General features: G+C 35.1%; 1 protein-coding gene across 1 annotated transcript in view; it reads right to left on the bottom strand.

Annotated features, from left to right (window-relative positions):
- The window catches only part of LOC106878966 (conserved oligomeric Golgi complex subunit 1), a 243076-nt gene that overhangs the window by 179074 nt on the left and 51400 nt on the right, over positions 1 to 12602 (bottom strand). The window contains exons 10-11 of the mRNA XM_052973195.1: positions 11978 to 12069; positions 998 to 1156 (exon numbers count right to left, since the gene is read on the bottom strand). Of these exons, the coding sequence (XP_052829155.1) occupies positions 998 to 1156; positions 11978 to 12069 (251 nt within the window). The remainder of the gene's footprint in view (positions 1 to 997; positions 1157 to 11977; positions 12070 to 12602) is intronic.

Raw genomic sequence — 12602 nt, 5'->3', positions numbered from 1 at the left:
AACATCGCTTGACAACCAATTCTGGTGTGTTTACGTCCCCGTAACTTAGTGGTTCGGCAAAAGCGACCAATAGAATAAGTACTAGGCTTACAAAGAATAAGTCTTGGGGTCGATTTGCTAGACTAAAGGTGGTGCTCCAGCATGGTCACAGTCAAGTGACTGAAATGAGTAAAAGAGTAAAAAAGTAAAGCAAGCTTGACCAGATCAATGAAAATTAATGTGGGCTACAACATCAAAATTTACAACAAGCCAAGTGAGATCGTAGTCGTGGTCGATGCTGGTATTACGTAACTGGCATGTAAAAAGCACCCACAACACTCTTGGAGTGGTTGGCATTAGGAAAGGCATCTAACCGCAGAAACCATGCCGAATCAGACTGGAACCTGGTGCAGCTCCCCAGCTTATAAGTTTTCAGTCAAACTGTCCAATCCATGCCAGCATGGAAAACAGACATATGATGATGATACCACAGACATATTCTTTCCTACTCTAGGCACAAGGCTCGAAATTTTGCGGCAGGGGGCCAACCGATTAGATCAATCCCAGTACGCAACTGGCACTCAATTTGTTGACCCTGAAAGGATGAAAGGCAGAGTCAACCTTGGCAGAATTTGAACTCAGAACGTAACGGCAGACGAAATACCTATTTCGTTACTGCCCACAAGGGGCTAAACATAGAGGGAACAAACAAGAACAGACGAACGGATTAAGTCGATTACATCGACCCCAGTGCGTAACTGGTACTTAATTTATCGACACCGAAAGGATGAAAGGCAAAGTCGACCTCGGCGGATATTTGAACTCAGAACATAGCGGCAGACGAAATACCATTAAGCATTTCACCCAGCGTACTGATGTTTCTGCCAGATTACCACCTTTAACCACTGACATATTGATCATTGATATAGTAACATAGACATCAATATACATTGTGTTCTTATGTAATGAGGAAATGATAGAGAGCTTTAGGAATGGCAAAAGTAGCAAAACTACTCACCTTTGTATAGTTGGAGTGTATGTACAGGCTTTCATAAGAAGGCCACCACCAGAGCTGAGGGTTTTCTGACTAGCGGGAATCCAGGCTGTATTTGGTGGAATGTCTGCAGGAGATTCAATCCAAATAAATTTTGCTAGATCCACTTCAGCAAACATTGACCTGAGACACATAAATAGAAGAGAAAACAAGAATTAAAAAATATATATATTTACAATGTATTGATGTATTTTATTTATTTAGTCATATATTTTTTTTTACTTGTTTTAGTCAATGGACTGTAGCCACACTAGGGCACTACCCTGAGGAGTTTTAGACAAACAAATCAATACTAATATCTATTTTTAAGCCTTATTCTATTGGCCTCTTTTGGTAAACTGGCAAGTTGCAAGGACATAAATAAACCGACACCAGTTGTCGAGCAGTGGGAGGGGGTGAACAAACACAGACATATAGACGCACACATCTAAAGCTAGCAGAGCTCATCTTTTCCCGATATGACTACCACTATTTTCTCTAAGAAAGAAAGAAACAAACAAACAAGGAGAGAGAGAGAGAGAGAGAGTAGTAGTAGAGAAGCTAAGGAGTGATACATTACTCATCAATTTCAAAAAGAATTAAAAGTTGACATCAGTGGAATTTGAACTCAGAACAACAGAAGAATGTCACAAGGTGACATTCTATGCAAACCCTCAACCAAAATGCGGGCTAAAACCCATGATCCTAAGACCAAATGTTTCATGCTCCAATAACTGAGCCACTTGAGTTTGGCTGCCTGAGTCATGATGACATCACATGCACGCAACACACACATACACACTACCTCCTTTTTCTTATCCAAAATTCTGACTACTTCCTTCTTCTTTATATATATATATGGACTTGAACTCACATCCCCGTGATTACGCGTCACGGGGATGTGAGTTCGAGTCCACAGCTAACCACCTACACTTTTTTCTGCGAAATAGGGGTAGTTTATCCTGTTCAGGCTATATTATTAGCATTATCCTGCGACTGAGAATCTAAAGTCACTTCTTTAACTTTCTAAGACATCTCAACGCCTCTAAAAGCAAACTTTGTTTGTTTATTTATGTTTGTCGTAATTTGAATTTATATATATATATATATATCTTAGCCTAATGAGTGGATTTGGTTGAGGTGTAGGAGTGGCTGTGTGGTAAGTGGCTTGCTTACGAACCACATGGTTCCGGGTCCAGTCACACTGCGTGGCACCTTGGGCAAGTGTCCTCTACTATAGCCTCGGAGTGACCAACGCCTTGTGAGTGGGTCTGGGAGACGGAACCTGAAAGAAGCCTGTCGTATATATGTATATATATATATGTGTGTGTGTGTGTGTGTATGTTTGTGTGTCTGTATTTGTCCCCCAACATCACTTGACAACCATTTTAAAAGGATTGGCATTTGATCTCTTTGTGCTGTTGGTTTGTTCTTCATAGCTGGTTACACGTGATTTTCCTTAGTCGTATATATATATATAATGGTATTTGAATTCTGCCACGGAGGAAGCCGATGTTCACAGAAGTAAATATTGAAGTGTAGGAATCACTTACGTGGGGGTGTACATAACATATATAACATATATATATATATATATAACATATATATGTAAGATATATATACAACATATAAGTAACATGGAAGAAGCAGAGAAGGCCTCAACTTGGATCTGGTCTAGGGGGAACAGAGACCAACTTCATACAGCTTAATTTGCCTCAATTCAAATGAGTGCCAGATTGGTGTAGTCGTGTAGACTTGCGCCTCTGGAGTAAGCGATCCAGGTTCAAATCCCACTGGGAACCCTTTCACACATACATACTAGCTGAGTATTCTGTTGTTGCCAGGCAATTTTCACTATAGAATGATTTTATTTCAATGTTTTAATTCCATTTCAGACCATGTCTTTGGAAAAAAATCAGAGCAGATTTCTCCATTATTTGGGGCAATTTATCATGTATTGATAAGCTAAGTGTTTGTTTTTCGATTTAGTGTATAGACATAAACACACACACACATATATATATATATATATATACACACACACACATAGAAAGAGAGGAAGAAAGAGAAAGAGAGAGATGGTGATTGTAGGGTAAACACCAATATATTTTTGCTGTATTGTAAAGAAGAATTCATGGATGTGAGAGAGCAAGTGTCTAACGAAACCAACAAAAATTGTTTTCTTTCTTATATTTTATGTTGCAACCAATCTAATTTAACAGAGAAACACTGGAAACAATATTACAGCACTGACCCTGAATCACATTTACCTAAACGTATTAGAATTCCAAGCTTAACTCAGCTATTCCTATAAGTATTCAGATGAAGAGAAGTCTATAAATATTCAGATGGAATGAGGTCTTTAGTTGATTCGGAAATAAAACAAAAGCAAGCGGGTCTACCGCAACATATCATGACACAAACGATGTTGTATTAAGTCAAAGAGGAAACCTTTATATTGTCACGCAACCTGCTAAAAGTAGTGGGCAAATCTCACTCAAATTTATACTGTAACCTCTTTAGAACATGACACACTGGATAGTCAGGAATAGGTGAGATATACTATGCCTCAACAAAAGGCAGGATGGACATGATTATAATAACTTTGATCATAGAGGTGTCCAATCAAGTCTGACAAAGTTAAATTTTGACAAAAAGAACAAAAAGAATAAAGCTAAATCTTAGCATTCAAGTCTCATATATATATATATATATCAGACGGGTAGTCATGATGGGTATACTGGGCTTCGTATATTTTACCCCAGTGTCACTTTGATGGCATGCACTGCTCTCTCACATAATAATAATAAAAATAATATCTACTGGAAGTTTATAAATTTTCAGGATAGCAGTTATGATGTTGATAAATTCTACAATATGGAACCAATTGATATGTAGTGACATTTCTTAAAAGGAAAGAAAAAGAAAAAAATGTTATTGCTTCCTCTTTGGTAATGACTTATGCTCATTCATGAATGACCCTCTGTCTATATGGTTGCTCAACCAACTATAAATAGCACCTAAACTGTTCTCAATTATATTGTCTTTAGAAAGGAGGACACTTTGGATAATGTGGTTTGAAATATGGCAAAAAGAAGGATAGCTTGAATAGCCTTGGTCATGGTCAACTCAATCAGAGCTGAAGTGGGGTTCCATATGGGTCAAAATAGTAATTTGTTTTATGAAGCGACAAAGTATTTCAGAAAAACACAGAAAGTGCAAAATTGTACGCAGCAAATGAAAATAAAAAAGAATCTAGTCGTCACTCTTTTAATAACTGTTTTAAGTGTCTATGGCAAACAGACACAAGCACCATCTCAGCCCTACAAAACCTGATCCGGCAGAGCTGCAATAATGTAACAGCTAGAAGGATAGACAGCTGTACTAGGGGCTTATTTTTCAGCTGAGTGAACTGGGGGAATGTGGAATAAAATGCCACCGAGTCTCACAATTGAACCCAAAAACTCATGATCATAACTTCAGCACCATAACCTCCTGGCCACACCACACACACAAAACAAATGTAAATGTGTAAATATTTCTATAGAAAGTTTAGGTTTATAAATAATTACAAAAGCAAGCTAAAACTCAGAAATAAGTTCTATAATATTGAAACAGACCTAAACAGTAAAATTTCTTAGAAAAACTTCACTGTTTTTCTTTAATCTTTACTGGTGCTTAGAATAATAATAATAATAATAATAATAATAATAATAATGAAGATGATAATAATAATAATACCCACAATAACTACTATTACAGTAAGAAACTGCCAGCCAAATTTAGGCGAAATGAATTAAAACAAGAGTATTATTGAAAGCTAATAATTATTATATAAATAAAATAGAAAGTAGGTTTGATCTGTCCGATGCCAGATTGCAAGGTTCAATTGGAATATTGACAAAATAGCCAAAGCTTGTTTAAATGTTGGCAGCAAGCTCGATATCAGTTAATAGGTAACAGACATGCTTTTTTCCCAAGAGAAGTACTTCCTTTTAAAATAATCATATAAAGTGAGAAATTGGGCAAAAGTTCTGTCCGACTGGAAAATGTTAATCCTTGCAAGATATTAGTACTACCGGTGAGGAGAAATTTCTTAACTGATATATATAGTTAATATATATCACCGCTGGAATAATATTCTGATGTAAGCAGAATTTTCCTCATTTATTATTTAAAAGTGTTGGTATAAGGAATGTAGTCAAAGAGTCAGAATTAATAAAATTATTTCATATCCTACATTTCATCATCATCATCATTTAATGATCGTTTCCCATGCTGGCATGGGCTGGACGGGGTGACAGGAGCTGGCAAGGCCAGCTCCTGCACCAAGTTCCCTAATTTGTTTTGGCTTGCTTTGTTACAGCTGGATGCCCTTCCAAACAGTAAAAACTATACAGAGTGTACTGGGTGCTATTCACATGGCACAGCACCAGTGCTTTAAACATATACTAATACACACACACGCGCACGCACGCACACACACACACACACACACATATAAATATATACTTGTACACACACACACACGCACACACACACACACACACTCGCACACACACACACAAACACATAAATACATGCATATTCCTATACATACATATGCCTATTTCTCTCTCTCTTTATTACTCTATCTCCACACACACACACACACACACAGATATCTGTATGTATATATAAAGATGTACGTATGTATACGTATTGAAAAGTTGCTATTTTGAATGAGACAGTATAACAGTTAACCTTTGCTTCAAACTCCATGTAAATCCATATATGTCCAACTTTCACTCAGGCATTAAACACAGTGTTTTTCCATGATTATTTTCGTTTGGTATTATATACATTTGAATAGATTACAGAGTGTATATCGAAGATCAGAATAAAACTGGAGATTCGGTTATAAAAAACTTTTGTTATTACTAAGATATAATAGTAAACAAATCTCCTGTTTTATTCAGATCCCATATATAAATACACACACACACACACACACACATATATATATATATATATATATATACACGTACATATATACATATATATTTACTTATACATATATGAACATACACACACATATATATATATACATAGATACATACCTATGTACACACATATGTATATATACATGTGAACATACATGGCCACATGCACAGACTCTCTCTCTCTCTCTCTTTATATATATATATATATATATATATATATATATATATATACACACACATATATATGTACATATGATACACACATACAAACGCATACACATACATACACAGAGAAGATTTCCGACTGTATAAGATACATGTACTGTCTTACATGTGCGTTAGTGTTCATCATTACTGTCCGGCTGAATATGTTTCAGTTATCCACACAGAATAAGTTCTTACATTATCTGGCTGCTTCATAGTTAAATATATATTTATATAGGAATAAAGCATTTAATAAATAGTTATGTTTTAAGTATGTCAGAAAGTCCTGATACAGTAGTTATGAAGATAACATCCAAATACATATATATATTCTTTTATTCTGTTACCTGTTTCAGTCATCTGGCTGTGGCCATGCTGGAGCACGACTTTAAAGGGTTTTAGTCAAAGAAATTGGCCCCAAGAATTATATTTTGTAAGCCTAGTACTTAATTCTATCAGCCTCTTTTACTGAACTTCTAGAGTACGAAGACATTAACACACCAGCATCGGTTGTCAAGTGTTGGCAGGGGGACAAACAGACATACACTCACATTATATATCCATACATATATATGTATATATGTGTGTGTGTGTGTGTGTATATATATATAAGAGACCAAAGTGTATGTATGCCGCTATATGTACATAAAAAAGAATACAAAAAATGGGACAAGAACACAACAGGTGACAACAAGACATCCAGACAGTTAGATGATACAAAAAGGGACAAGAAAAAACAAGGATGGGTCATTCGGAGTTTTCTTTCGTCAGTTGAGTTTCCGATTATCTTTGCAGTTTCGGCTGGTTATACTCAATCAACTGAAACTGCAAGGATAATCGGAAACTCAACTGACGAAAGAAAACTCCGAATGACCCATCCTTGTTTTTTCTTGTCCCTTTTTGTATCAACTAACTGTCTGGATGTCTTGTTGTATCCAGTTGCGTTCTTGTCCCATTTTTTTGTATTCTTTTTTATATATATGTATACAGTGGGTTTCTTTCAGTTTCAGACTACCATATCCACTCACAGTGGACGCGTTCAACAATAGAAACCATGCCAAAGGAGGTACCAGAGCACAAAGCACTACTTGGACGCCCTGCATCCTGTCAATCTGTCCAACCCATGCCAGCATGGACCATAGATGTTAAATGATTGTTATGATTGTGATGATCAAACACACACACACACGTCATCATTATTATCATGATCGTCATCATCACTTTAATGTCCACTTTTCCATGCTTGCGTGGGTCAGGCAGAGTTTTATTGAGGCAGATTTTCTAGAGCTAGATTCCCTTCCAGTCACCAACACTCACCTGTTTCCATGCAAGCTAATGTTTCCCCATAGCTACACCTGTTCTCACAGAATATTGAAAATAAATGACACTTTGTATGAGAGTGACACTCATTTACAACCATCCCACAATGTCAACACACACATACACACTAACACATACATACACACACACACACATATATATATATATATATATATATATATATATATATATATATATATATATATATATATAGATGCAAGATGAACCTCCTTCAGCTTCCATCCATCAAACCCACTCACAAGAATTTAGACCAGGGCTACAGTAGAAAATACCGGCCCAAGATACCACACAGTGGAACTGAACCTGAGACCAGATGGTTGAGAAGCAAACTTCTTAACCACACATCCATACATGCATCTATTAACCAAACCTGCACTTATTAACCTCATCTTCCCTAATGTGGTACCAGCTATAGCCCAGTATTCAATACACCAGATTAGAAAATATGCAGTTCCCTAAAGGGATTTTCTCTACTAATAAATACAATGGAAGAGTGTATAAGATACCAAATTCTTGTCTTTTGCATTTAATGTGTTGTACTTGATTCAGATATTATATTCAATATGCCTAAGGTCTTGTATTTAATTTTAAAGTCTCTAAATGCAAAACTGAGCAGAAATTGATGCATTTAGCAAAATATATTTCATTACATATAATGACATGTTCTTTAAATGAGAAATGAAAATTTAGTTAATTATTCATAAAATAACTACAGTTCATTAAAAATAAAATTTAAAATAAATAATTAAATAAAATAAATACAAAAAAGTACTCTGTCTGAGAACGAAAATAATTTAAAGTAAAAATCTGTCTTGATAACCAAAATAATTTGAAACATTAATTTCCCATCAAACTAATTGCTAACTTAATAACACTTGATTAGTAAAACAAAACAAAAAAAAATACAGAAAAGTAATATACTCTATTTTAATTAAAACTTACAGTGAAACCAAAACAAAATAAAGTAGAGTAAAATGAAACAAAACAACAAAAAATTTGTTTAAAAATATAGTGAAAAAATATATACCAAACAAAAACCAAAAGACCAGAACCGTTTTACTAGTCACTTAGGTTACTGTATGCATATCAATTAGTTCATTATTGATTACTAGGTTTAGTAGCTATACTTTTAAGTCAAACAAATCCATCAGAGATGCAGTGGCAGAATAAAAAGAAAATAAATCATGACATCTATGTGAAAACTAAAGCAAGCTTCTTTCTTTTCTAGCAATTTCCTTGAGGAAAGAGAAACTTCACTCAAAAATAACAGCAATCAATTTTCAAGAGGAAATAAGTATACAATAACACTAAATTGTAGCTTGTACACCTAAAACATTGTTTACAGCTCATTTTATCATTATTTAAGTGTTTTGCTTATATTATTTCATTTATTGAATTTATATTTATTTTATGTATTTGTTTTATTTAATTCTTGACTTGAATGTAACATAAATTACACTAAGAACAAATAAATAACTGAATAATAAATAAATAAATAAATAAATAAATAAATAACTGAATAAATAAATACATAAAATAAATATAAAAATAAACAAAAATAAATATATAAAAGTGAAAAAAATATTCTGTTTTAAAATTTTTGCAAGATAGAAAGAAAGAATGGTGGAGGAAAAAAAACCCTACCAACAAAAGCAAAATAAACCAATTATCTCAACAAGGATCTAAAAATGAGTTAATTTTATGAGTCAGCAATATCTTCTGGAGAGGGCTACACTTTACAAAAATTACAACATTCTCCAGCCCTTCACCTTTCGCTTCTCAAATGATAAAGCATTAAACGAGACAAGACTTAATAATATTTCTGTTGAGTGTTTTAAATATTTAACACTTTGTCAACTAGAGAGAGACAGGCAGAGACAGAGAGTGAGAGAGGGGGAGAGAGAGACAGATTGAAAGAGAGTCTAATATGAAAAGGTATGAATTGACTATTCAACTCAACAGATCAAAATTCTAGAGCAAGTTGCAGACAACAGAAAACAACGCGCTCATTTGTTCCCATCTTTGCTGGCAAAGGGTAGATGGTTATATATTTCTGGGAACATTTTTATTGTTGGATGCTCTTCCTTTTTTCAACATCTTTGCTTTCAAGTAAAGGATTTTTTGCTCTGTTATTTCTAGAGAGCCAAGCTAAGGGATTTGATGTTTACTGGGAATGTAAATGTGATGAAACTGCACCAAAAGTTTCCTCAAATCACACCCTACTGATTTCAAAATACAGGGATAAATTGATAATGTGACCCAACATATGTTGCTTCTGAAAAAAGAGACGGAATTGCTACAGCTGCAATGCCTTTGTTTATCAGTTTGCTGGCGCTAAGCAACAGCAACATTATTCTGATCCTTCATATGAGTGTGAGTTTCAGCATGTGGAGAAGCATGGCTTAGTTGTTAGAGTGTTAGTCTCCTGACTGTAAGATTGTGGTTTCGATTCCTGGACCGGGCGATGCGTTGTGTTCTTGAGCAAAACACTTCACTTCACATTACTCCAGTTTAGTCAGCTGTAGAAATGCGTACCACAAGTGGAGGCATGTCATTAAGTGGTTAGGGTGTTGGATTCATGACAGTAAGATTGAGATTTCAATCCCTGAACTGGGCAATTTGTTGTGTTCTTGAGCAAAACACTTCATTTCATGTTGTTCCAGTCCACTCAGCTGTAGAAGTGAATTTAGCCTGGAGAGGGATGGGCTCCACCAGGCTTTCTCACCCTTGATACACTGCACGGCTGCAGTGTCCCAACGACCTCCAAGGAATTAAGGAACTTGTCATTGTCATTGAACTTGAGCATAAATCACACACCAGTTGAAGGCAGACTGTGAAAACCTGAAGTGACACCCCATACACACATGAAGTGCTAAACGACTTCACAGAAACATAGTTTCCAGTTATAACTATTAATTAACTCTAGGCCGGTCAAGATAGAGCTGACCTATAATCAAAAACATTCGAGAAAGTGCTATGCAAAACAGATTAGAGTTCAGTTGATGACCAACTTCATTCCTTCCTAGCTTTAGAGATCATAGTTTTACAAGTATGTAATTTGGCCAGAGGGAGCAACTTGTCAGTGTTGTTATGACATCAGACAGACTACCTTGCAGTATTCTTTCTGGTTTTCGGTGTTCTAAATTAAAATCTCAGCTTTACCTTAGATTCTTTCAGAACTGATAAAGTAAGTACCAACCCAGATTAGAAGTTGATTCCTTTGTTGTTTATATCTTTTGTCATAAATAAGGAAAGTTATTCTCCTAAAACATACATTACAGCACCTAACATATTTTGTGTCTGAACTTGCCTAGACATGTTAAGAATAAATTTCCCAATAGTCATTCCAGATCTCAGTATAGACAGTGCAAATAATGATTTTTATCAGTTAGCAGATATAAGCACTGATCAGCAAACAAATTGTTCACTGAAAGTATAAACAAAGCCAGCAACTTTAGATAGTCTCAAAATGCAGCTACTTCTGGCTGATGAGACACATGATAAAACACCAGTGTCCCAGAATGTCATGTACCAATGAAATGGGTGTGTTAAACACTGTTGTCATAAAAAGGAGAGGTTACTCTCCTAGAACATGCACAACAGCACCTAGCACATTTTCCATCTGACTCATGTGTTAAGAATAATATATAAATATTTATATTAATTCTTTCTTTTCTCTGTGGATGAAATCAGCTAAAGTAAGATATGGAAAATGATTGGCTCTTCTTGGTTTAAATACCCAAGACAAACTGTATATCACAATCGTGTTTCTATGTTAAATTCAAATTACGATAAACATAAACAAACAAACGATGTTTGCTTTTAGAACCGTTGAGATGTCTTAGAAAGTTAAAGAAATGATTTTTAAATTCTCAAATGCAAAATAATGCTAATAATATAGCCTGAACAGGATAAGCTACCCTTATTTTGCAGAAAAAAATGTTGGTGGTCAGCTATGAGACTCGAACTCACACCTCCGTGATTATGCGTTGCGGTGCTCTTAGACCAATTAAGCTAAACTGCCCACACCACACATTCTTCTGCAAATTTAAGATGTATAGAAATCTCGCTTTATGAGACGCTCAAGAGTCAAAGGCTCAAAGAAGGGGGAAATTTAGATACATGATTAATTCTCAGATTAAACTAATGTATTAAGGTTCATACAGTAATGTCAATTAATCATATACCAAGATGAAAAACCATCCATGTCTAAATATTAACTTCATTTCACTTATATTTTGGAGACTGCTACACTCTGATTGAGGATTAAGACACCTCAAATAAATTGATGCTATTCACAGAGATACACAACATAGAACTGAGGATCTACCAAAGTTATTGGGTACCAGAGATTCCTGGCACAGTATGGTAAAATGCGTCTCAGTTACAGTTGCAAGAAGAAGTTAAAATAGAGAAAGAGAGGTAGAAAGAAACTTACCTTTCATCTGGGCTGGCTAGTTCCATGACAACTTTGGAAAGATGACGCTTAGTTAGTTCAGCCGTAGAATCCAGCTGGTATTGAATCAAGCTCTTGAGAACAAAGAATAGGAATTTGGATACTTAAAATTCAATAATTCAGTGAGTGATATGTAAATTATATAAAGGTGTCTAAAAAGTTTAATATTGTATAAAACTGTAAGAAAGAAAACAGAAAAAAACTCTTCAATACAGGCATGGCTGTGTGATCAAGAAGCATGCTTTGCAACCATGGGGTTTTGGGTTCAAGGCACCTTGGATAGGTGACTTCGACTATAGCCACAGGCTTATGCAATGACTTGCGAGTGAATTTGGTAGATACACCACATAGATTAAGATAGACTGAGTCACCAATAAAATCAATGAATTTGATCATCCATGGGAAAGAGGCTTTTTGAAAAACAAACTTCTTAACTGCATAACTATGCCTCATCATGCTCATAGGCAAATTATAAACAAAAGTACATTTGACACATTTCAGTTTGTGTTTGGGATATGTGTGTGTTTGTGTATATGTGTATGTGCATGGCCGCAGCTCTAAGCTGAAACTATAAACATATATATATATATATATATATATATATATA

The sequence above is a fragment of the Octopus bimaculoides genome, chromosome 15, assembly GCF_001194135.2.
Source record: "Octopus bimaculoides isolate UCB-OBI-ISO-001 chromosome 15, ASM119413v2, whole genome shotgun sequence".
Lineage (NCBI taxonomy): Eukaryota > Metazoa > Mollusca > Cephalopoda > Octopoda > Octopodidae > Octopus > Octopus bimaculoides.
Note: the sequence above shows the minus strand (reverse complement) of the source record. Positions and strands in the feature narration are given on the sequence as shown.